Raw genomic sequence first — 26,496 nt, 5'->3', positions numbered from 1 at the left:
CCTCCACACCTACTGTGCAGAGGGTTTTTTTTTTTTTTTTTTTATCATGAATAGATGCTGTACTTTGTAAATGCTTTCTCTACATCTATTGAAATCAACATATGGTTTTTATCCTCTTGATAAGCAATCACAACGGATTTGCAAATATCGAACCACTTGCATCCTGGGAATAAATGCCACTGGTTGGTTGTATGTAACTCTTAATATTGTTGGATTTAGTTTGCTAAAATTTTGTTGAGGATTTTTGCTTCAATATTCATGAGACATTGGCCTGTAGTTCCTTTTTGCAGTGTCTATCTGGTTTTGGTGCCAGGATGATAACTGGTCTTATAAAATGAATTTGGAAGTTTTCCTTCCTCTTGTATTTTTTGCAATAGCTTGAGAAAATCTAAATGTTTGGTAGAATTCACCTGGGATGAACAAATTATTGATAGAATTTATAATCTACCACATTTGTTGCTACTTTCTACTTATCCTTGTTTTGTTACATTTTTGTCTTCCCTTCTTTTTTGGGGTGGGGGAGGGACAAGAGGAGATTAAGTATGGAAAAAAGGTATGTGTGGACTCTGAGCATCCAAAGAGGTTATAGAGGAGCTTTGTATTTCTTTGGCTGCTTCCTACTTTGGGGAAATTTCTTACTGACTGCATTTATTGCGGGCATCAATGCACATTTCCCACTGTAGAAGCTAAAATGAGCCATCCTTCTCTTCACTCCTTGGCATCTAGAATGTGGGATGATGACCTGGGCTTAGACAAATGGGTGCCCCCAGGCAGGCCTTGATCAAATGATGGGACAGTTAAAATTCACAGAAGCGGGCCAGTGGCATTGTCCTGCAGCAACTTAGAAATTGTTCCAGGAAAGCAGATGGTCTTGTAGAAATCCTGCGTGACTTAACCTAAATTCAAATCCTAGCTGTTGTTAACTTCAAATCTTCCTGTAATTATACAAGTGATGAAATTTTACAAGGAAGGAGAATCCGAGAAATCGAAAAATTAAGCCTAGCTTTGTCACTAGCTATACATTGGGCAAATCACTGCACGTTTCTTGAGTTTTTGTCTTCACCTTTTAAAATGGGATTACGTACGAACGTACATAAAAGCACCTAGCTCATAGCAGGTGCAGGTCGACAAATGAATCAAATTCAGGGCCTTCCTCTTTCAGCTTCCCAAGATCATTCTTCCCTTGGGCCATGGTAGATGAGGTCAGGGAGAAAGGGCAAACACTACGCAACTTTACCCTCAAGTGTTATTGTGGTCTCCGGTTAACCTTTTCTAAGGGGGGGCAAGGGTGCTTTGCCAGTGAACGCTGGCCCAGTATCTGGTCCACAGAAGGCACTTAGTACTGATACCATCATGAGGCAAGCCCTGGGATCCTAGCCTATAAACATGTTCTGTAAGAGGGGCCTTCTCAGTCTTTTCATACACTATTCCCAGTGCCTGGCATACAGAAGGCACACACTCTGATATTCTCCAAATACTGCCGGGGGCAGGACAAGTTCACCTGCAACTGAACCTCCCAATACTGACCCCAGGGTGGTGTGAGAACAAGATGAAACAGGTTTGTGAAAGTATCCATCTCTGGTGCATGCCTGGAACCCAACAGATGAGTTTCCATCTGTCTCTTGATTTTTAACTTCTTAATATAAATGAATTTAAAATTGCTGGGGGAAAAACGAATGCCAATCCCTTCTATGTGCAAACGGAATTTCCATCCTTTACACTCTTTCCATGTGCTAATAAATTCATTTGGTTAGAACTAATGTGCCCGCGACATTTGAGTGAGTGCTTCCCAATGCTCGTGTAAACGACAGGGCGAAATTATGCAAACGTGACGGAACTATGTTCAGAATATGGATGAACAGGAAAAAGCCTGGAAGGGAATTTGGAAAGAGCTGCTGTTAGGGATAGTAAAATTCAGTTGACTTTTTAAAAATTGGGCTTAAGGGGCGCCTGGGTGGCTCAGTCGGTTAAGCATCTGACTTCAGCTCAGGTCACGATCTCGCGGTTCGTGAGTTCGAGCCCCGCGTCGAGCTCTGGGCTGATGGCTCAGAGCCTGCTTCTGATTCTGTGTCTCCCTCTCTCTCTCTGCCCCTCCCCCGTTCACGCTCTGTCTCTCTCTGTCCCAAAAATAAATAAACGTTAAAAAAAACACAAATTTTAAAAATTGGGCTTAAAAATTTTTTCACTTGTGAAAGAAAAAAAGCCCAAAGAAACGTCCCCGTCTTTATGTCAGGGAATGAATGTTGGATTCTCCTCACCTACTGGAGACCAGCACGAGGTGTGAGGCCGTGGGGATTCTGATTGGGAGCTACCATCTTGTCACGATGATGCAAGAATGGAGCGAAAGCTCCAGGGGGTTTGAGGTTCCAGTCCCTGAAGTTCCACACGTTTCCCAAACTGAACTCGCTCAACTTCGTCTTTCCCGTTTCTCAGGCTTCACGAACACCTCTGACACTCCTTTCCCCAGGTCACCTACTGAACCCTTCTCTGTCGCCTCCTGCCTTGTTCAGGCCCCACATCACCTGCAATTACGTTGACCCTTAATGCAGGGATTGGGGCAGTGTCCCCTTTACAGTAAAAAATCTGCATATAACTTGACTCTCCCCTAACTACTAATAGTCTACTGTTGACGGGAAGTCAGTGAACCCGTATCTTGCATATGTGTTATATACTGAATTCACACAGTAAAGCAAGCCACAGAAATGTTAAGAAAATCACAAGGAAAACACAGAGTACTGTATCAAAACCCAGGTATGCGTGGGCCTGCACAGTTCTCAGCCATGCTGCTCAAGGGTCAACTGTATTGCCTCTCGGATTGCTGGTGTCCATGCATTTGGGCTCCCAGAATGCACGTCAGACCAACCTTGCAGCGCCTAGCTGTACAACCCTTACCCTCCTGTTTAAATATTTCCTTTGTTCCCAATGTTTATAGGACAAAGGCCAAATTCCTCCTCCTGGTATCGAAAGCACCGTGACCCAATCCATCTGCCAAACTTGCTTATTCCCGATCATCACACCCCACGTTCCCTGGGCACCTTGCCCTGTGCTTTCCCAACTCCGTGGCTTGGTGCACAGATGTTTTGTTTTTTGTTTTTTGGTTTTTTTTACAGGAATGCCTTCCACCCCCGCCTCTCTAGAGGTTCAGCCTAAGTGCTCGCTCAAGAGATCTCTGAACCGAGATGAAGTTACAACTCCCTCCTCCGAGTGCCCGCTTTGCTCGGATGCCTCTGTAGTCCTTTAGGGGCCGAGACCAGATTGGAAAGCACCGTGCCTCTGGTCCTTTCTTCAGAGCCAGGCCAGACAAGTAATGCAGAGAACGAGGGGGAACAAAGGTAATCCAGTATCGTTTTTCTTCCTGGCTTTTGGTCAGTCCAAATCCTAAGGCGATGAGGTATCGCTTCACATTCACGGTGAGAAGTGCAACGAACAGTCTAGAGGAGAGCGCTGTTTGTGAAGAAACCATCTGGTGATGCTCTGAGTTCCCTACCTGACCCGTCTCTCATCAGCCTGGCCATAAATAAGCTTCTTGAGAGGAAGGACTGTAAATTCCTGAGAAATCTGCCTTTATTCTGTTGGGTGAGAAAAATCCTTTTAGGAACAAAGGGCGGCTCCCTACCCACGCATGGGTGACCTCCAGGAACAAAACAGCCATGACACGAACTTTTTATGCTGAGAAAAGAAATTAGCAAGGTAACTCAGGAAATGCAACTCGGATTCAAACACCATGAAATCTTGTCAAGCAAAAATAGTCTTTATTCAAATTTAATGGAAACAGGGGTCACTATACTTTGCAAGACGGGGAAAAATAAAATTAAAAAAAATTCTTTTCTTTTCTTTTTTAATATAAAACAATATAATCACAATACCAGAATATGGAACTCTACAGTTTATTTCCTATGGGTTACTGCAGGTATCAATTTTCCTCGACTGTGCTATTCACAACTTTGTTAAGTCCAAAAGTATGAAACCAAAGTGGTAGGAAACTTAAGACTTAGCACTTTCACTAAATGGCAAACATCAAAGGGCATCAATTCGAGGGCAAAAATGGCCGAACTCACCGTACCTACCTATGTCACCGTTCCAGCCTGAAAGCCATCCAGGTACTGAGCTCCCTGTGGGAAAGGCCAGGCCTGAGAGCCGAGGCGTTTTGGATATTCTACTGTGGGCCAGGAGTAAAGGGGGTTTTCAAAGAGAAGATTGTTTTCAGTCGAGCAGGAAGGCCTGGCGCCAGGAGGCTTTACGGAGAGGAAGCACTTAGATTTAACAATTGTAGACACACCATTAGGGGAGTTAAAAATGTACAGCAGTGACGTATGTTCTACTTCGATCACTTGTGCTACGGCTACCAAACATGTACAAAAGACTTCTCGGGGAGTTCCAGCTGTGGTCGTAGCCAGTTAGGACCGCGAGTGGGACCTGGATCTAGACCGAGAGGGCGATCTGGACGCAGACCTGGATCTGGACTTGGACCGAGACCGGGTTTTTGAAGCGGACTTTGATCTGGAGCGTGATTCTGACGGAGGGTTCGGTTTGGACTTGGAATTGGACCTCGACCGGGACCGGGTCTCCTGATGGGCGCCGGCATCCGCACTCTCCCCTCGGCCCTCCCTCGGGCCGGACTCGGCCTTCGCGTGCTCGCGCTCCTTGGAGGCGGAGCGGGAGCGCGACCTGGACTGGGAGCGCTCGGCGTCCTCCTTCTTCTTCTTCTTGCCGCTGCCCGACTTGCTGTCTCGCTTGCCGCCCCGCTTTCTGCTCCTCTCGCTCTTGCTGTGGCTGCGGCTCCGGCTGCGGCTCTCCTCCCTGCTCCTCTTCCTCCCCTTCCTCTTGTCCTTGCTTTTGCTGCGGCTGCGGCTGCGGCTGCCTCCTTTGCTGCGGCTGCGGCTGCGGCTGCGGCTGCGGCTCTTGTGCAGGCCCTTCTCCTGGCTCCGGCTCTTCTCCTTGCTTCTGCTTCTGCTCACGCTCGCCCGCTTCTCCTCCGCTCGCCTCTCCTGACTCCTGCTTCGACTTTTACTCTTGCTTTTGTGCCGACTGGGACTCCGGCTCTTGGACTTGCCGGCGTTGTCGCTGTTCTGGATCTTCTCTTCGGCCTGGTCTTTACTCTTGCTGCGGCGCTTGTCCGCGCTGCGGCTGCGGCTGCGGCTCTTGTCCTTGCTGGGGCTCCGGCTTTTCTCCTTCTTGCTGCGGCTGCGGCTCTGGCTGCGGCTGCGGCTCTTGCTCCGGGAACGGGAGCCCGACCTGAGGAGACACGGGGATCGGGGTCACGGGCGACCTCATGCCTCACGCCGCTTGTGACGACAGGAGACTAACGCGAAGCGTACGGCTTGCGGTGGCCAAGGACCGCTTTCTGAACCCCGATTCCCATCCTGAGCTGGAAAACCCGGGCTGAGGGAAGACTGGTAACGTGGTTAAAACCCAAGTGGGGAGCGGGACGGGCGTGCCCCGCGGACCTCCTCTGCTCACGCCAAGGAAGACCCACCTGGACCGAGATCTGCTCTTCGAATGACTGCTTTTGCTGCTGCCGCTTCGGCTTCTGCTCTTACGAGAATGTCTGCTCCGGGAACGAGACCTAGCAGGAGAGAATATGACGGAAGGCTAGCTGAACACCGAGACCTTTTCCAATTGAAAAATACGTATGGCACTGGCTGTGTCCAGGCTCGGTGTTGGAAAAGAACCCTCTCCGGGGTTCTCGGCTCACAGATCTGGTACCTGCACGGCTCACCTGAACCTCAGAACCTCTGATTCAGACCCCACGTCTCCCCCAGACCCGCTCTTTCTGCTGGGTTCCTTCCTTATTTCCACGGGTGCCACGGTTCTTTAGCCAGTTCCTTGTACCACGAACTGTAGCCACGCCGGCCTCTTCTCTCCCCCCTCATCCACACATAGTCCTGATTCTGCCTCTTTGCCTCCAGTCTACCCACCTCTGCTGCTGCCCCCCCACCAAGCCACTACCGTCTTTCTTGGTCCCTCAACAGCCTCCTCATTAGCCTTCCTGCAAACACTTTTGCCCTTTGGCTATCAATTCACTCACTGGGACCAGAGAGCGTTTTAAAAAACACACTCCAAGCTTTAAAAAAAATCGTTAATAAGCCAAGACTGTGAACTCTGCTTATTTTCTACCACAGTAAGCAGGGCTCCTCAGGGGAATCGACTATTCCAAGTGTAGGGCAGAGAATGCACGAGATGGGCCTAGAACATCTCATCATGGCAGAAAGAGGAAATGTTCAAAGACCGCTGGGCTCCACCATCTGTGAAAGGACTTTTGCCAAAAACACTGAACCTGTTCCCCAGTCACACCTCTCAAGACATAACTTCCACTTTACTGGGAAGTGGGGATAAAGTACAACAATATCACGAGGAAACAGATGAATGCAAACGTAAAAACAACGAAAAGTCAGTGTCAGGAGGGGGGGGGGGGGGGGGAGGGTCCTGCTTCAGACTGAAGAGACCTAACAAGCTCTTGCAATACAGGACTGGACTGGGTCCCGGTCAGCAGAGAAATGCAGGTATAAAGACACCCATGCAACCACTGGAGAAATCTGAAAATGGCCTGGATAGAAGATGACTTTACGGAATCACTGTTAAGGTTCTCAGGTAAGAGAATATAAACGTGGTCATCCTCGCTTTGGGAGACACACGCTGAAGTATTTAGGGGCAAAGCGTCCTGTCTTCAACTTCCCTTAAAATGCAAACGTACGGGGTGTGTGCATAAATATATACACAGAGAAAGAGACAGAAGAACACGAACTACTAACGACTGTTGAAGCCAGGAGGAGAGTATGCGGGTGTTCGTGAACTATTCTTTCAACTTTTATGTTTGAAAATGACTGCAATAAACAATTTGAGAAAATATTTAGGAAAGCACATCCACATGAAAACCAAACAAAACCAAGACAACCGAAGACACAGAAGCCAACCTGAAGGGCTCCCAAGGGTCAAAAATTTGAGCATAAAACATTAGGACTGCAGTAAATGAAATGTTATTAAATATATACATTATCATCCAAGAATTCATTCAAAATGATATTAAATCACCGACCGCATCATTACCTTGGGGAATCCTAGAGCACCTTTAAAATTCTAAAAGGTGGTAAATAAAGGTGTCAAACTTTTATTTTGCATTTCCTATAAAAATTATACCTGAGAGTAACAAAGAGTGGAAATCATCCATGATAGAATTACAGCCTTTAAATGCAGAAAGAATAAGGAAACTGGAAAGTTATCCCTTGGCAATGACAACTGATGGCTCTAGGGAATGATGGATCAGTAGATGCTAAAACTATCAGGTGGACTGTTGACGTGGAACTTTAAAACAGATGGCTCAGGCTCACGACTTTGGACGCAATGATGCATGCTATCCCTCGTCATTTGAAGTGGGACATCCATGCACCGTACAAGTGATGCAACAAGAAGCATAAGGTACTACTTACAAAGTACATCTGCTAATAAAATACTGACTTTCCTCTAAAAGCCTCGAGGCCTATGAGTTCATAGGAAACATGGGAAATAGGATGAATATGGTAAATATCACCACAAGGACGCAAAGAGAAATCTCAGCTATGAGAACATATCCAAACAGGCCAACTGTTTCTTCAGCTAAATGCACGGAGAATAAAAACAGGACCAAGGAGGACATACCTGTGATTAAGAGAATTAAGAGACACGCCATCTAATGGCAGCATGCAGATCCAGTTGGGATCCTAATATGAACTAACCAACTGCCAAAATACATATCTGAGACAACTGGGAAAATGTGGATACGTATTTGCTGGCTGTGATATGGCCCCATGATTTTAGATTTTAGTTAGACGTACATAGTGAAATAATTGCATTATAGGTGAAATGACAGGATGCCCAGACTTGTCCACAATGAGGCAGGGAGAGGAGTAGTGAAACAAGACTGGAAAAATAAAAAGTAATACAGCTGGATGGGTGACAGGAATAAGGGAATTCAGGGCTCCTTAAGTTATTTTCTCTAATGCTTTATGTATTTGAAATTTTCCGTAAGAAAAAATTAAAAAACAGAACCAAACCTGGAAAGCTTAGAAGTCTCTGGTGACTTCCTACTGCTCTTAAATCCTTACCCTGGTCCGTGGCTCGGCAGGATCTGGCCCTTTTCTGCCTCATCTCCGGTCGCTCTGCTCTTGCTGCCCTCCGCTAGAAGGGCCCTCACCCCTTTCTCTGCCCGCCCCTCCAGCTTCTCCTCTAGGGCCCAGCGTTTATGCCGTGCCCGCCCTTAGAGAAGCCTCTGCCAGTTCTCCAAACTCGTGCCGTGTACGTTTCCTTTTGACACACACTTATCACGCTGGTCATTATTGGCTCAATGCCCGTTTCCTCCACTAGGCTGAGCTTCAGGAGGGCACGGACCACGTCTGTTTTATTCACAAGTGCCTGGCCTGGTGCCGAGCGGCTGCTGAATAAAAAGTCTCCACTCGTGAGTAGCTGGAGTTCCTGAGAAAGTAACAAAGAACCCTTGGCCACGTTTGCTCCCAATACGGGTATGAAGCGGGGCACCCAAGAAGAAATGCGAAAACAGGTCACGGACACCTGCCTCAGGAAGAGCACTTCGATCTCTACCCAGGATGTAAGAGTTCAAGAGCCTCACAGATAAATGCTTGGTGTGAAGTGGCATCACTGAACCAGACAGAACCATGTTCCTGAGGAGGACAGGAGACGGGAAAGGGACTGTCCGTCTGTGTGCTCACGAATGAATGAACAGCAAAAGCTCCGACGCACACACATCAATGATCAACCACCGTACCTGGAGTGACTCCGGCTCCTGGAATAGGACCTGCGGCGTCTGGAACCGGGCTTGTCTTCGACTAATCTGATTTTTCTGCCATTGACTTCAGTTCCATCTAACTTTTCCAAAGCTCTTTTCATGTCGGAGTAAGACACAAATTCAATCACCCCTTCATTTTTACGGCCCTTGTGAGCATCTGCATAGGTCACTTCTCCCGCCTGACGCATATAATCCTAAAGAAACAAAACACCCCAAACAGGGTCATGATACATTTTGTGAAGATATCTAATGCGATTATAATTAAAGTTTTTCCCTTTCCTTTGGGAAGAAAAGCTCGTTTTCTTTTTGAATGAAGTTTACTCTTAAAAAAAACAAAACAAAAGTTTACTCTTAAAATATTTCCACCTACATACCAACCCATTTACTAAGGTTCTTTTCTTTCTCAAAAGAGAACGAGCGAGCGTGTGCACACGCAAGCAAGTGGGGGGGGGGGCAGAGGGAGAGAGAGAATTTTAAGCAGGAGGGGAGCTCGATCCCACGACCCTGGGATCATGACCAGAGCCCAAATCAAGAATTGGGACGCTCAATTGACTGAGCCACCCAGGCGCCCCTAACTAAGGTTCGTTCTTTTTCTTTCTTGCTTTTTCTTTCTCTTTCCCTATTTTTATTTTAGACAGTGAGAAAGAGCACGAGCCGGGGTGGGGGGGGGGGGGGGGGGGGGGAGGAGGGAGAGAGAGAGAGACAGACAGACTGAAGCAGGCTCCACACTCAGTGCAGAGTCTGACGCGGGGCTCAATCCCATGACCCTGGGATCGCGACCAAATTAAGAGTCGGACGCTCAGGTGACTAAACCACCCAGGTGCCCCTGAGGTTCTTTAAAGTATCAGGTGAGAGGCAGACACAATAAATATTTAACGGTTTCTTTCGTGATGTGTGAATATGAAAGTGTTTAACTATAATTTTTTAAATTTTATACTGGCAAGCTTTTTGTTTATAGCACCTTTGGAGGCTCATGTCACCACATGAGTAAATGTGAAAGTTAGGTCTTTTACGTTTCATTGTAAATCCTTGTTTGAAAACGTACAAATGCTGAAAAATATCCAGGCTAACATATAAATACAATCCATAAAGGGATTACGAGATTAGCATCTCAGTTTTATTTAAAATTGCTGGTAGGGGTGCTTGGCTGGCTCAGTAGGAAGAGCATGTGACTCCTGATCTCAGGGTGGGGAGTTCAAGCCCCACGCTGGGTGTAGAGATCTCTTAAATAAAACTTAAAAAAAATAAAAAAAAAATGAAATTGCTATATACTATCTCTTCAAAACAAAGGCAACAAAATAGTTCTGTCAAGCTCGGGCTTCAAAGGTTCAATGATCAATGACTACTCATGTTCCTTCACTACAAGCCTCTTTCCTCATTCTTTTTGAGGACTTAACCTAATCCAGTGGGAGAATACGACATGCTAGATAAACACTAAAGGGAAGTATAAACAAGATGAGATCGGATTAGTGTTTGAAAAGACTAGGAGATTTAGAGAAATTTAACACTTAAGGATTTTTGGCTAATTTTCCTCTATTTCTTGGCATGTAGTATACACATAACATTTGTGGACTGCAGACATATCCCGCAGAAATTTATTTTTGTTATTGCTTTCCTCTCTGTATTTTACAAACACTGAACACATGCCATCAGGTACCTTCTTTGCTCACTGCATAAACCAGTTACGTGTCTTAACCTATGTATATAACTAGGGTGGCTCGTTACTATTTGAGGATTTCCCAATCGTTGGGACCTTTAGGTTATATATAATCACTTGCTATTATTCATAGCCCAGGAATGACTTTATAGAAAATTTCTTCAACTGAATTATTTGCAGGAATGGGGGCTCTGGGTAGAAAACAGGGATTCCATATAATATCATCCAAATTTGGACACATTTGAGACTGAGTGAGGACGCTACTAAGTTATACCAAGGCTGGGACGGTCTTGAACAGGTCAAGACCTAGGAGAACTCTAGTAAAAGGGCGTTTTACTAGTAGTTTAAAAAACTACTTTTGTTTTATACCGCCATACTTCCAGATTACTAATAATAACAGCTAACTGTTAAACGTCTATTGTATGGACAGGGATGATTTAACTAAAGCCCTAACTATAACCACATGAAGAAGATACAATTATTCCCCCCATTTTGCAGAACAGAGAAGTAGAAGAATATACAGACTAAGTAAACTGTTTGCCATCATTCAGGCAGTAAGTGAATGAGCTGAGGCCTGAACACAAGCAGCCAGACTTGAGAACCCGAATTAACACTACCTGCCCCAACCGATGGGTGAAACTACCACATCTCCAGGTCCCTGGAGGTAGACTACTAGAGGAATTTCATCTCAACACCGTCACCACAGGGTGTTATGAACTTACACATTTAAGAGACAACAGCCCTTCAATTTATTTTTGCATTTTCTTGATTAACTGCTAGCACTTATGCGCCAGGAACTATTCTTGGACTTTTTATACTGAGTGGCATTCAATTCTCACAATAACTTTTGAGTTAAAAATGAGTATTAATCTCATTTTTATAGTTGAAAACCATGAGGCACAAGAGGAAAGTAACTTGCTGAACTAAAATAACGGACAAGCGGCAGAGCTGGGATGCACCCCAGACAGGTGGGCTCCAGAACCCTGTTCTTCAGTCTGCTTTGACTCACAAGGAAGTCCGCTCCAGTGCTCTCCGTATAAAATCAACTGAAGACACTGGCTAGGCTCCATTTTAACCAAAAGTCTGAAAGCCTTTCCGGTTTCTACCCAAACACTCAACCTTCACTCTCAGAACACTGGGGTGCTCCTCCTGTGAGCACAGTCCTGCTGGGAGACACTCAGTGAGGGCCTCGTCCACAACCAGCACCATGCACTAGAAGAAACACCGGCTCAGGTACTGGTCCAGGCTCTTCTGCTAAGACCAATTGTGTGAATTAACCTTTTCTGGATCTCATCCTTTCTTATCTAAAGACTGTTGGGAACAAATTAAAAAAAGAGGGGTGGGGGGAGGATATAAAACTGCTTTGATGAGGGGCACCTGGGTGGCTCAGTTAGTTTCAGCTCAGGTCACGGTCTCATGGTCCGTTGAGTTCGAGCCCCACATCAGGTTCTGTGCTGACAGTGCGCAGCCTGCTTGGGATTCTCTCAATCTCTCTCAAAAAATAAAGTCAAAAAAATTTTTTTAATTGCTCTGATGAGCTAAAACTGTGAATGTAAGATTCCTAACTACTTTTTGCTGACCCTAAATATACTCACTGATTTCACTAGACAGGACTTGTTTAATGATGGGACTAAAAGTGAGAAGCAAGAGACAGAAGTGTGAATGAGTATCTTTTACGTCTGTCCTTCTAAAACTATCCAGGTTAAGATACTAATTTCTTCCCTATTGAGCTTAAAAGCACTGTTCTCAAAAAACAAGCTGGGATCAGTATGCTGGATCAACACAGCACTGGACCTTAATCTTTAAGACTCTTTCAGGACGAATATTCCATGAAAAATTAAAAACACTTAGGAGAGAACACAAAATTTGACAGTCGTCCTCACCAATGAAGAGCTACACTGGAAGCTGACACAAAGCTGCATGATCGCAGCTAATGTTACAGGAAACGCTTGCGACTTTTTCTTCTGCTGAGGAACTACAACGGCGTCTGTCTACAACAAGCTCTGTACAGTGGACAACAATCTCCAACACAGGTTGTCTTTACAGCCATGGTCCCCTAACATACAGTAGTGAGATTCTGATGTCTTTTGTACTACTACAGAACTTGTAAAAAATATTTTTATTTTTACGTTTTTAGAAGATTTTATTTTTAATAAGCAATCTCTGTACCCAACATGGGGCCTGAACCTAGAACCCCGAGATCAAGAGTCGTGCGGCTCCACCGACTGAGCCGGCCAGGTGCCTGGGACCCTTTCAAGAATTCCCAAATGCTCTGGGAAAACTTTCAAACATGTAATCCCGTTACATTCTGTTTGCCTAGGCCTGCATACAAACACCTCTTTCCCAACCACAACTCCGCCCAGCCTTATCCCAGAAGGTTAATGAGGTCCAAACCTTTAGGTCTTGCCAGCTGCACCGACTTGACAAATTCTCCACGATAAGTCTGTACTCTGTGCGGGTAGGAGGGCCGTACTTATCTCGGCCACTTCTTCTGTAACCATATCCACCTTTGGAAGGTTCAAATAGATAACATGACTTCAGTGGAGGAAAAGGAAAAAGTGACCCAGCACATATTCCCCTGAAGTGTACCATTTACCCCCACCCCACAACACAGCACATATATTTTAGTTCTATCCCCACCCCTTAATTCTAAACTAGATTTTTTTTAAAAAAGCAATCAACTAAACATGAAATTTAATTTAATTTACAAAGTGGTAAGTATATATATTCATTAATATTATATTTAAAATTAACATGCATAAATTAAAACTATTAACAATTTAACAATTTAGAAATAAGTAACCAAATTACTAAATCAGTTACTGGTGTTACTCACAGTGATTAAAGTTTTTGTGAATATTTTATACGAAAAAAAGATTTTCAGGCACCTATTTCAGTTTAATCTCATCTGTGTCTAACCCTTGGGATCCTCACCACCCAGGTCTAATGGGGAAAGGTTGCGGTCGTCACATGGCTTCCTGTTTTGGTCAGCCAAGGGCCACAATGGTTCAAAGAGCCACGCATGGAAAGGTAACCCAAGGTCAGCAAATGGAACAGGCAGTCATCTTAGCCTCAAAGGATTCTTTTAATTAAAACATTGAGGTCTTTGTTAAATCTATGTTAAACAATTGCATTACAGAGAAAAAAAACAACAACACAAACACACATCATTAAACATATTTTAAAAAGTATTAAAACAAGAACTTTATGTCATTAATTAAATTAAAATTAAACAGTATCAAAGATGTTTATTTGCAATTTTACATTTAAAAAGATACATAATTTATAAAACAAATGGCTTAAATATCAATACATTTCAGTGTAACATTAATTAATCAATTACTTTAAAAAATTCACATTGAACAACAAAGGCATGTATGTCATCGATACAAATGCCGTTTTAAATGCTTACTGCGTCCAGAACCGTAACTGCCGTCTCGACGTGGGCCGCGGGCATGCTCAACAATTACTCGCTCACCACAAAGGTCTTTGCCGTTTAGTTCATAAACAGCATCATCTGCATCACGCAGATCATCAAACTCCACAAACCCATATCTAGAAGAGAGCAAACGAAGTCCCGGTTGGCACCGCTCTGACGCCCAGCTTCGCTACCGTTAAAGAGAAAGCAACGAGGGTCATGCTTAGCAAAGGTTAGGTGGGTTCTGCAAACTAAGGATCGGCTTTCTGTTCCCTGCGGCTGAAACCGCTTTGCTTTGTGCCAACAGGCCCCGCCAGAGGATGGGGAGGCTGCTCAAGGTAGACTCCTGTCTTTCTAGTAGGAGGCGGGCTAAAACACACAGACACCACTTCTTTCGTTCCCCAAGCAGTTCTGGTGACAACTGCACAGACCCCCACAGGGGACGCCTGGTATCAGGTATCAAGATACGGAACCCTACAACGCTGAGTGTCGGCTCTTTCAAGTCACATAAAAACTCCTCTTTGGTAGCTTTCGCCCCCAAGTGAGAGCTTGGAGAACAGCTAGACCCGCGTGCAGGCGCTGTGCCCTAGCCGTCAGGTCGTGCTTGGAATAAGGTTCCGAGTAAACAATCCACAGCACCTCAAATCTCAGTGAAAGAAAAAAGTTTTCAAGTTCCTGTTCTTCTACCTAAACAAATGAGTCACAAGTGAATTAACTTGTTCCAGAAATTATCAGTGAAAATCCACTCACTTCCTCATGATTTGCAAATTCATTTCCATGAGGTTTTAGGTAGGCTGGAATTCTCTAAAATCTATGTATGACTACAAACTTCTTTACATAGTACTGCTAGGAATGTTCCGACAAAGAGGTTTGGTAGTTTAACACATTTCCCGAAGAAGACACCCTCCCCCCCTGAATCCTACTAACGCCTGGTCAAGAACACAACTTACAATACTCAACAGCAAATGTGTCACATATTTCTAAGTAAGGTTAAACAAACACCCTATAAACTATATTATCAGTACACTTTCAGTGTGGTCTAACACCACGGCTGTGAAGTCTAGCTTTGTGACCACTACCTATATTTAAAAACCAAAACCATGTTAATGATTATACTTAGTCACCAAGGAAAGTTACAAGCAATGCCTTTAACAAAGCTGTGTCCGCAGGCAAACACTGACTAGTGTTCTGCTGTGTCTAAACACACTGGAACAAAGAACAGGTTACAAGGCTTGCCACAAGTTCATCCAGCCTGACCAAAATTATTCCAGTTTCCTTAGCATGTAATGCTGTACTCAGCAACATGCTAAGTGAGTGAGAGAAGTTCCTTTCAAACAAGAGTCTCCCAAGGTGACAACATACAGCTGACAACTTTGGTGGGTTCTTTATGCTGAAATGTCTATGAGTGGCATTCAAACTTCAAGTCACAGACACATCCAGTTGTTCAATGGGAAATGTTTTGGAAATGTTTCGCACTAACACAATTCAGAAGCCACCTGACTCAGTTTATGGGCTGTGAAATCTAAAACATGGTTTTATGCTTCTGCAAGGCTGGAACTGCCGTGCAGCTTAGTTGAGAGTCATTCTACACAAGGTCATTATTTGACAAAAGCAAAGCCTCTCTCAATCACTGACTTAACTACGTTAAGTGCCTTACAGTCACTGAAAATCTGTAATCGATAATATAATTGTAGCTGCTTCTTCCCTTCCTAAAAGTGGAAAGAATAGGAAAGCTGCACTGTCATTTTTAGGGACAAAAAAATTAAACAAAAAAACAAATTAAAAAATCAAATGGACTTTCTACTTAGGTTTATTTCTCAATGAATCATAAAACATTCCCCTGCCCCCAAAAGTACCTTCCTCCATTTAGCCGTCAAGACTGGTCATAGGTCTATTTTGCCCACAGCATCACTGATCTTGGCATCGTATGGGCAAGAGCCTGATGCTAAGTAACGAGCGATGCGAGAAAACCTTCAGCCCCGGGCGTGATGAAGTGCCCCCCGGTGCCCTTCCAGGAGTGGCCTGCTGGCTCAGCACCATTCACTGACCCTGACTCATCTAATGTGATGTCAGAAGGACAACATCAACTCCCAAAGACTGAACAAATCACAGATACATCCAAACAGTCTTCTTCAAGATAATTAGGATTTACAGCGACTCGAGGGTCAGAGAATATGCAAGCCCCTAAGCTCTGCCAATCATCTGAAACAGCAAGCCCAACTTCTGTTAACAACAAGTGATGCTTCTGTCAGACCTCTGGGGAAATGCACTCTCCCAGACTCAAAGGCCATCCTGTGAATGCTCACTCTATCCCACAGCTGACATGCAGAACCCATTCTGACCTGGACGGGGAAGTAACGGCAATCTGTTAAACGGAGGCACAATTATCTAAAAACAACAATCAATGCTCAGACAGGCCAATCTTTCTTTGCAGCCGAGGCTGAAGCAAGGCATACCTTGCCAATAAAATTCTTCCCTGAGTTGGAGGGACAAATTTGTGTTATGAGAGGAAAACAGCCCTTACAAATCAGTCCTTCCTTAATATTTGCTTCTTAAGTGGGTCACTTCGTAGACACATTTCTGGGTTATCCAAATCACTTAAAATAGCTACCTTGAAATCAAATTTATTTTGCACAAAAAGTTTAGCTACTACTCCACAAAACTGATTTGGGAAATTCTTAATTTTCATTATTATTTTTTAGTAAACTCTATGCCTGACACGGGCTCAAACTCATGACCCCGAGATCAAGAGTTGCACACTCTACTGCCCGAGCCAGCTGATCACCCTCATTTGGGAAATTTTAAATGTCAAAGTCCAGTCCAAGGATTATATTGGGCATGTGACTGTCACTGCTCTTGGCCAAGGGCATGCTGGGTGGGTTTGGAAGATTAAATCAAATATCCTCTTGCATCACAAGCCACACCTGACAGGACTCCTGTTTTGAGAGCAAAGTAAAGACCAGATCAGTGTGGTTGCTTTACCACATTATTGTTTATTTAGGTCTGCTTTACTGAAAGAATGACTGTTTCATTCAATATGCAGTGAATGGGTTCCTCAGATAAGGCAGGACGACTAAATAGTAACAACAAAATGTTACTTAACATTTATTAAGTAATCTCTATAGACTAGACAATGTTATCTTATATTCACAGTACCCAAGAGCCAGGTACTACTATCCCCATTTTACAGATGAGGAAACAGAGACACACAGTGTTGAAGAACTTGCATAATAAAACAGCAGAGCTGGCGTTCAAAGCCTGTGGTAGGACTCCAAAGGGCAAACTCCTAACTAGGAAGACTGGAGTGGCAAGAACTGGCCTGGGTTCTAATCTTGGTTCTGCTACCACCCAGCTCTAAATCATTTTATTCTCCTGGATCTTAGTTCACCTGTGAAACGAGGGAGCTATACTATATTTCCCTAAGACCTCTCCTAACATCAAAGGTATGAGAGGTAAATGTTATAATGGCATAATTTTAGCCAATATGGTAGCATTAGAGGAATACAACAGCGGCAGATGGACAGGGATAAATTTAATTTTTATCATCTAGAGTACCTTTTAAAACTATTTGTGTGGGTCCCAATTTTAGTTTTAGATTTTAATATCTCTGAACTAAATTTTAGTGCCTTCAAGATAATAAAGCTCTCCCTGATCAATGACATCAGAGGATCTTTCTAAACTGATGGTAACATCCCTTTGTGCTTTGTAGCAAATAACAGGAAACTGATCTCCCCAAAAGCACTCTGCTTGTGAACCCTTTTGTCAAAATAAGGAGGGACACAAAATGCGCACATGCATGTAAATGCACAGTACGCCATCGGCATGCGTGTATAGATGCACACCACCTCCGGTGTGACCTGTAAGCTCACGGACAAAACCGACAGATTTCTCTCTAGCTGTGGACACCCTTCCCCTTCTACTCGGTTAAAACCTACCATTTTTCAATAATGCAGTATGAGAATAAAGAAAATGAAGGAATTCGGGAGAATGAATCTAAGAACAAACTTAAAAATCCCTCCACGGCAGGGCTTGCTAAAAATAAAAACAAACAAAGCCCTTCCAATGTGCCTCTTCTTGCTTTACTCCTGGATGTCTCGTCTCTCACCGCACGCCACCCCCCCTCCACCCCGCCCCATGTCTGTATGAAAGAAAAAGTATGGCCTATTAAATGCACACTATTTTTCAATTAGGAGAAAACCTTTCTTCAACATTTCTCTGCTCCTGCCTTTTCCCTCTTTTCCTCTGGGTCGTGTTTTGTGCTGACAAATTTAGCCAAAACAAACAAACAAACAAACAAAAAACGATGGGAGTGCCTGTCATTTTCTCCCTAAAAACTGGGGACCCTGACTGTTACCCAGTATGGACAGGTATCTGGATGCCACAAGAAAAGCCACCCCGAGTTATGTGGGCTGCTGTCCACTTCAGTCCAGGCTTCTACCACTGCCAGTGCTCTGGTCCCCAACAGCAGGTGTCCTGCCCAGGCTATCAGAGCTCTGCAACGCTGGAACTGGAATCGCACGGCTTTCAAACGAAAGCACTCCAAGACTTCGCTTTTCAGAAATGTTAATCACACTTTTCCACCCGAGAATGATCATCCGAGCCTGTGCTACTGCTAAATAGGCTTCCCCTGGTCCTAACAATCTAGACCAACGGCCCCCGACACCAGTCTGCATGCTCCCCTGGAGAGCATGTGCCCTTCTATCCCCCCTCTTTCAGAACGGGTAGGGTCCTCTCTGTCTTCCAGACGTCTTCACTGAATAGGGAGGCCGGGGAAGAGTCCTGTCTGAAAAACGAGGAGCAGGACTTCTCTGGAGGCATGCCGTCAAGCTAACGGGCAGGGCGTGACTAACGGGGTGCCCGCTATCGGCCAGCTGGCGGGGAGTGGACGAGAGGAGCGAGGGAAAGCGAGCCTCCATGCGTGTGCCTGCGATCACCCACCAATGCTGCTTACCGAGGGGCACGCCTTGGTTGTTCTCTCTATAAGAAACATTTGCCCCTTTCCACAGTAGATCTCTGCTCACCTTTGTCCTACAACTGTGCCACATGCTTTTCTTTGTATGTGGACATGACAGTCCTCAGCCAACCATCAGCAGGATGTGAGTTTTGTTTTCCCAATGTGGTGAGCCATTCCCACATTCACTCATTTTCCTTGTAAGAACCGAACCTCTCCATGGCTGGTCGGGATTAGGGATGTTGCTGTAGCCAAGGAAAAATTTTCATCTGTTGAAGTTAACCCATGGGGTGGCTTGAACCCTCAAACTAGGGTCAATGGCACTGTTCTTTAAGGGCAAGGCCCTTAAATCTACCCTGAAAGAAATGGCATTCAGTGAACAGGAATCAAACAGCTTTCTTTCAAAGTACTCAGTGTTGGTCCTACGCTTCAGTCAACTTGGTGCTTACGAGGTGAAAAAAGTCAGGACACACTGACAGGACAGTAATTAAAACAGTAATCCTTGCTGCCTGCGTTAAGCGCTCGGGAAATGGCAGACAGACTCTTCTGCGGCCCTTCTCTAGCGCTCAGCTGAGGCCAACTCAGAGAGAAGTTTGTGCGTGAGAACCGTAACTGCCCCCACTCCAAAGGTCTGCAACATTCCAGGGAAGCAGTGGTCAGGCCCTCAGAGTAGAGCTAACCAGTGTCACCTTCACTGCTCTGGGTCACTGATTATGGTTGCAATCTGACTTTCCTGGTAACGGTGGGTTGTTTATGACCCACCAACCAGGAGCTCCTACCACATCAAGTAGGTTCCTGAGATCCTTTCCTATCCTGAGACGGGAAGGAGGCTGCTCTGGGCATTCTGGCCTCCCCTTTCTTTAGCCTCAGAGGAGGGAGGGCCATCGAGGCCGCCCGGAGAAGGTGGATGACTTACCCGTGCTCACTGAGTGGCAGAGCTGGGGTGCGACTTCAGGGCTCACCAGTACCCAGTCTGGGGCTCTTTTCACGTCGGCAAACTGGCAGTTCCCGCACACCAAGAGCTCTCTGATTAGAGCTAGTGTGGATTCCTGGTCTGCAAACGCTGGCCACAGCTCAGTCTGCACTTGGTCTTTCCCCACCTTCAAAGAAGAAAACCTACCTCATGACTTCTCTCTGCTGGAGCCCCTGACCATCTAATTCACTCCCGGGACTCATAATCACCTCTAACCATTCCTCTCCGGTTGCCCATTCAGTCTGCTGCCTAATTCTACAGGTTTCTCATCTGCTGGGCCCCTGAGGGCATCTTCTTCATGTCTCATCAGCTTACTTAATTCCACATGAATGTGGCTATTCTTAGCCAACCTGTCTCTTGGTGTAGCAGGGAAAGCCAGCTCCTACAGCATCCCTTTGCTCAGAGGCCTACCATGACTCCTAAATATCTTTGTTTAGACCGGTCTCCAAACCTGAATGCCTCGATTACACAGGGGGAAGCAAACCGATCTTCTTCCACAGACTCGGGTCTCACACCCTTGCCTGACTAATCATCTGAGCACCTTCTTTGGCTCTATTCTATTTTATGTTTTACATGCTGTTTCTGTGGCCTTTCAAGGACTTGTTCTTTTTTCTTTGTGCTGATCCTCTCATTTGATTCCGTGCTCTTTAATGACAAAGACTAATATTTAGTGTAGTACCTGGCACAGGGTAAATAATTCATCTCTTATATTCTATTCATTCTTCATCTGTGAAGAATGTACTATGATCATTATAATTATTCCCACTTTACACCTGAGAAGACTGAGGCTTGGAGAGGCTAAGCTACTGTTCATTGTCAAGGAGCTCATCAACGGTGTGGCTGGATCAGAACCCAGATCCATCTGACTCCAGACTCAAGCTCTTAACTACAAGGTTACCCTGCCTTTGTAAAAGCAAATGCTTCTTCTCTCCCCCAGTCCTGAGTACAACCCTTTTCATTTAATAAATGCTGCTGCTTGACCTGATAATCTAACCTCAGATAAGCCAGGCTGTATTCAAGTTTTTTGATAAGTGGGGTAAAGTCTCCAGAGAAAAGAGAAATTGATCTTGGGGCAGGGTGAGGCACCTCTAAACTTGGGGTATGTGACAACCGGGTTACTTTCACTCTTGTCTTTTGGTTCCCATTAGCCAGTGTCAGCCATCTGGTCCTTCGGAAAACATGTGTGGGTTCAGAACATAACAGACTAGAAGAATAGAGGAAAAATAAGATTATTCTGTGCAATCCCCATTCTGGAGGTCCCACAACAACCCCCGGAATCTGTCTTTGGTTTTAAGGCTCGGCAAAAATTAGACCAGCATAGAGATGACAGAGGGTCAGGCCCAGAGGTGGTAGATGTGAATGGATACTGACAAGATTATGTATTTAAGAAGGATGCATTTAATTAGTTTTGTAAGAAATGGTGACTGGGACCAAAAAATATAAATATAAGCATGAATGGTATGGAAAAAAATGGACCAGAAATCAAAGAATACTGTATGGTTTACAGACTTCCAACTACATCAGGATTATAGCAGCAACCAGGAAAGTACTTTGCAGATGACAGGCAGCTAAGATTGGATTTACTTTTGTTTAACTCCAAACTACCATTAACAGGACTACTCCAGCCCACCAGAATCTTCCTTCTTCAAATTCCTTTGTAATAATTTTTACAACTCTAAGGTTTACTGTCCGCTCACAGAGGACACTAAGACTCCACGCAGGTAAGTACCCTGCCGAGGCTACCCAACACCTGGAGTCTTTCCTACCCTAAAGTCAACATTCATAACATGTGTTACTGCCTCCCATACACCAACGGAAAGATGCGGTCCAAAGAGCAGACACAGTTTGACAAATGCCCACATGAATATCAGCATCTTTATGACAAATATTAAACGGTAAGAAATAGCATTTCTGCATCTGATAGGTACTGATAGCAGTAAGTTGTGAACATTTATAATCTAAGTTACTAGTGGAACAACACCTAGCAAAATTACCAAATTTTATAGTCTATCAAAGTTTAGGAAAACAGAGAAAGGTAACATCATTAAGGCCAGGCCATCTCTAAAGAAATATTTATGTATTGGGGTGAAGAAAATATAATAGGAACATTCAATATCCTAAATACCAAGCATAAAACAAAATTCCTCCAGAAGAGAAGGTAGAGAGGAATCTGTATCAAGTTCAAATTTAGTCTTACTTCGTAACTACTCTATGGGCCTTTCGAAAGCCAATTCCTTTCAACTATCCAAAAACTGTTTCAAAATGAATCAAAGGTTGTTAAGCGATTTCACTTTTATGAGGCCACCACTGTATTTCTACCCTATAAAATGGGAGTACTCCTAGAAAGTAACATACTTGTGAACAGTTTGTGGGTCAAACTATTACAACCATAACCCTTGTCATAACAAAATGTATTTAACTCAACATGGCTACTTTCTTCAAAGGGGATGGGGCAATCACACCCGTGTCCTTTTCAATTTTCTGACACTCACTACTAAGAGTAAATGAAACGAAAAGATCCCACAAGAAAAGGGGTCAAATATTCCCTGATGACACACTGACGTTCATGAAGACAATCACAGATTAAAAAAAAACATAAAAAAAAAAAAAAAACCAACAAAAAAACCCCCCAAAACCTTCAAGAGATGAACGTCGTATTACCAATTTAGAAAAAAACTGTTGGGACTTAAAAGATTACTGTATGTTACTCATTCCTAAATGAAACAGAGATTTACAACCAGCAGACAGTGCTACTTGATTCCACACAAAAGCTACAAAAAAACCCAGTTCATACTTACCTCTAAATGGCACTATGAGTGGGTAACAGGTGTTAAAGCCTCTTAGAGGTTATACCTCCGGGGCCATCTTGGCTGTCCCCATATCCCTCATAACCACTCCACAGTCCCTGGGTTGCTGCCAGTTTCTTTTCCTTTTTGGTTAAAGATGCCACTTCCTATGCTATTTTTCAGGGATGCCCTTTCCTTGAAACCAGGCATTTAATTCATTTAGTATTTTAACAAAATTCTCAAGTTCTTTTAACATTAATGGATCAACAACTTCTTTTCATCCACATGAAATAACTTTTCTCAAAGTCAGTGCTTCTGCTCTGTGGTTCCTGACTCTTGTGCCCGAGCTTCCTGGTCACCTCTCCCATTCCTGAAGGCCGGATTCACACCTCCCTCCTTTGGTCTCCCGGCTTCGTCTGGGTTTGTGAGGTCTGTTTACGAATGCCCCCCCATTCTGGCATCCAGGCCTACAGACGTGGCTGGGGGACTTGATGGAGGGATAACAAGTGTCGTTTGGGTGCTTCTTCAGGTATCATTTGTGGTTCCCGAGACCTCCAAACTTTGATCTCAACACGCAGGAAGGGTCACGTAGGGCATTTCTCAAAATATGGGCATACAAATCCAGAGCACAGCCCGATCCTTCGCCTTCAGGTGCCTCCAAGATCAGACAGCCCTAATGATACTGTGACAGAGATCATTTAACTGCGTCTCCTTGCACAAATCCTACCCCGGTCAGCCATGACAGAGCTGACATCACCTTACAGCTCTTCAAAGAGCAGCCTATCACTAGCAGTTTCTGTCCAGGGCCAATGTCAAAAAACAGTACTATCTGTCTCATTTTTGGCAGTAACTTTTTAGCTTGTTGAAGACTCTGATGAAAGACTAAAGACTGAACAGGCTGTGGAACCTAAACTACCTTCTCAACCTTGAACGCAAGCAAGTGCCAGAACAATAGGATTGAACCATCTGGAAGGAAACAGCACGAGAAGCTTTGGCTGACACTGCTCATGCTGTATCTGGCATGGGAATAAGAAAGAGCTTCAGTTTCCACAGTTGTCAATAACTCATTCTGTAACCTTGAGCCAGTCACTTAGTTGCCCCATGCCTCCATTTCCCCATCAATACAAACTAGAGACAACACTTGTTTGTAAGGTGCTTTGATACATGCAGTTGAAAAATAAATCACACAAGCGCATGCTGCTGCTGTTTTTTAAAGTTTTGAAATTTTACTGTTAGCTTACAAATTTATAAATACCACCTCCAATAGTCTCCTCTCAGATACTAGGAGGACGTTTCTTAGAGAAGCTCAAAGTACAATTTTGTTTAAGTTACTTGGAAACATCTAGAAATATTGGGAACCCAAAACACATTTTATCTAGTCTACATCCTATGCTTATTTTAAATTTTATTATTTTTAAACATTTATTTTTTATTAAACATTTTTAACATTTATTTTTGAGAGACAGAGAGCGAACAGGGGAGGGGAAGAGAGAGAGGGAGACAAAGAATCCCAAGCAGGCTCCAGGCTCTGAGCTGTCAGCACAGAGACTGATGCAGGGCTCGAACCTACAAACTGTGAGATCATGACCTGAGCCAAAGCCAGACGCTCAATCGACTGAGCCATACAGGCGCCCCAAACGTTTATTTATTTTTGAGAGAGAGACGGAGACAAAGCGCGAGTGGGGGGAAGGGCAGAGAGAGAGGGAGACACAGAATCTGAAACAGGCTCCAGGCTCTGAGCTGTCGGCACAAAGCCTGTCGCGGGGCTTGAACTCACGTGAACTGTGAGATCATGACCTGAGCCAAAGTCGGACGCTTAACTGACTGAGCCACCCAGACGTCCCTCCTATGCTTATTTTTAAAAAAGGGACAAATACTTCACATGGCCCTTTTATTCCTATGATACCTCAATGAGGAAGGGAGGACCAAGACATTAAAGTGAGGAACAGGGGCTTAAAATGACTTGACCAAATAATAAAAGTAATGTTTATTCTTATCACAAACTGGGAAACCAGGACCATAGAGTGGAAGTCCCAAGCCAGAGAAATGAGGCCAGCAGCATTTGGTCAATATTGCAGTATGGTATTATCCTTTGGCACTGATTTTTCAAAATGACAGAACTTAAAAAATTACCCAAGCCTTAGGAGAAATAAAAGATAGCATACTTAAGTTCTGGATGTAGGCAGACTTCCCCAAGAGACCTCAGTATAAAAACAACGTGGTCACATTTGCAATGGTTATAACTACTAATAAAGAACGCTGCTTAATCCATAGTCCCATTTCTCATGATTTCTGGCTTAAGGAAAAAAGTTCTCGGTTAAGACACGAGACCACTCGTACCTGTTAAATTCGCAAGGATTTTACACAACACGTGTGCCCAATGCTGGTGAGGCTGCCGTGACAGGCGCCATACACTGCTGGTTCTAGGGTAACTGGTACACAGCTCTTCTGAAAGTTATTTGGCATCATAAGCATTGACAGCCCTGAAAACATTCTTTCCTGTTGTGAATTTTATCTCATAGAATCTGTCCCAAGGAACGATAAAAATACAAGGTTTTATGCACATGATACCCATCACAGCGTTATTTTTAACAACCAGAATTTAGAGATGACCTAAGATGAATGGTTGGGTAAATCATGATTCAGCCATACAATGAATTTTCTGCAGCCATTAAAATGATGTAAGATTTTTATGTAACAGAAAAAATACATGAGATAAATTAGGTAGAAAAAGTGGAACATAAAAGTGCACATATGACCTTATGTTAAAAGGATTTTGTATTTAATTTCTAACCAGTCAAAAAAATTTTTTAAAAAAGTTCTTGAATCTGTTATGCTTGGTAGGCTAAATGGATGAGGCTTAAAGGCTGCAAGATAACTTCCTCATATACAATTTTAAACATTCTAATTAAAAAATCATAATACTAAAAAGTTTATAATGAAGGGTAGCTGAGAAATCAGAAAAACAGGAACTCCTAAACACAGCAGGTGAAAATACAAACACTCTTTGTCTAGAGTAATAGAACCCAATAGGTAGCAAAAATCTTAAAGATGTGTAAACACTCAGACTCCCAAAGTCCACTCAGGAATCTACCCCAAGATTTATATAAAGGATATTCAGCACAGTGCTATAACGCATAAAATTAGCAAAAAACTGAAGACAACCTAAATGTCTTGCAACATGGTTTTAATTACGTACATTAAATAACATGTGGGAACACTATGAACCCCTTAATAATGCAGTTGTAGGAGAACACTTAATGACAAAGGTAAAGGATCAGGCTATTTTTTTTTTTTAATTTTTTTTTAAAACATTTATTTATTTTTGAGACAGAGAGAGAGCATGAACGGGGGAGGGGCAGAGAGAGAGGGAGACACAGAATCGGAAGCAGGCTCCAGGCTCTGAGCCATCAGCCCAGAGCCTGACGCGGGGCTCGAACTCATGGACCGCGAGATCATGACCTGAGCTGAAGTCGGACACTCAACTGACTGAGCCACCCAGGCGCCCCAAAGGATCAGGCTATTAAGTAGAAACAGAAAAGTTACAAAATAGGATATATAGTATGACCCCGACTTTGTAACAAAGATGGGGAAGCAAAAGAAATGCATGTGTGGGTCAGAAAAGGCAAAGTCTCAAAATGGAGACAGTGTCATCTTTGGATGATTATTTTTGTCCTCTGTATTTAAAAAAAATTACAATAAATACATAAACATTTTATAATCAGAAATAAATACATGCTATTTTGAAATGTTTTAAGAATTAAGAATGGGTCTTTAATTTTAACTAAGTATAAACAAAGTTTTCAAGCGCTCCTTTAAACAAAACTGTTTTAATCTCTTCTTAGTCATAAAATTAATTTAGAACCAAATGCCTTACTTTTCTTTCTTTTTTCCTTGGGGGGGGGGGGGGGGGGGGGGGGGGGGGGGGGGGG

General features: G+C 43.9%; 1 protein-coding gene across 3 annotated transcripts in view; it reads right to left on the bottom strand.

Moving 5' to 3' along the window:
* Nucleotides 1-3,732: 3,732 nt before the first annotated feature.
* The window catches only part of SRSF4 (serine and arginine rich splicing factor 4), a 33,261-nt gene continuing 10,497 nt past the window's right edge, over nucleotides 3,733-26,496 (bottom strand). The window contains exons 2-7 of one of the 3 annotated variants that reach the window (XM_049617645.1): nucleotides 19,722-19,905; nucleotides 18,876-19,050; nucleotides 12,831-13,991; nucleotides 8,759-8,973; nucleotides 5,477-5,566; nucleotides 3,733-5,235 (exon numbers count right to left, since the gene is read on the bottom strand). In XM_049617645.1, coding sequence (XP_049473602.1) covers nucleotides 4,398-5,235; nucleotides 5,477-5,566; nucleotides 8,759-8,973; nucleotides 12,831-13,028 — 1,341 coding nt within the window. In that variant the 5' untranslated portion in view covers nucleotides 13,029-13,991; nucleotides 18,876-19,050; nucleotides 19,722-19,905 and the 3' untranslated portion in view covers nucleotides 3,733-4,397. Of the gene's footprint in view, nucleotides 5,236-5,476; nucleotides 5,567-8,758; nucleotides 8,974-12,830; nucleotides 13,992-18,875; nucleotides 19,683-19,721; nucleotides 19,906-26,496 lie in introns of those variants that run through there. The other 2 variants (XM_049617643.1, XM_049617646.1) reach the window with 2 other exon arrangements.

The sequence above is a fragment of the Panthera uncia genome, assembly GCF_023721935.1.
Source record: "Panthera uncia isolate 11264 chromosome C1 unlocalized genomic scaffold, Puncia_PCG_1.0 HiC_scaffold_4, whole genome shotgun sequence".
Taxonomy (NCBI): Eukaryota; Metazoa; Chordata; class Mammalia; order Carnivora; family Felidae; genus Panthera; species Panthera uncia.
Note: the sequence above shows the minus strand (reverse complement) of the source record. Positions and strands in the feature narration are given on the sequence as shown.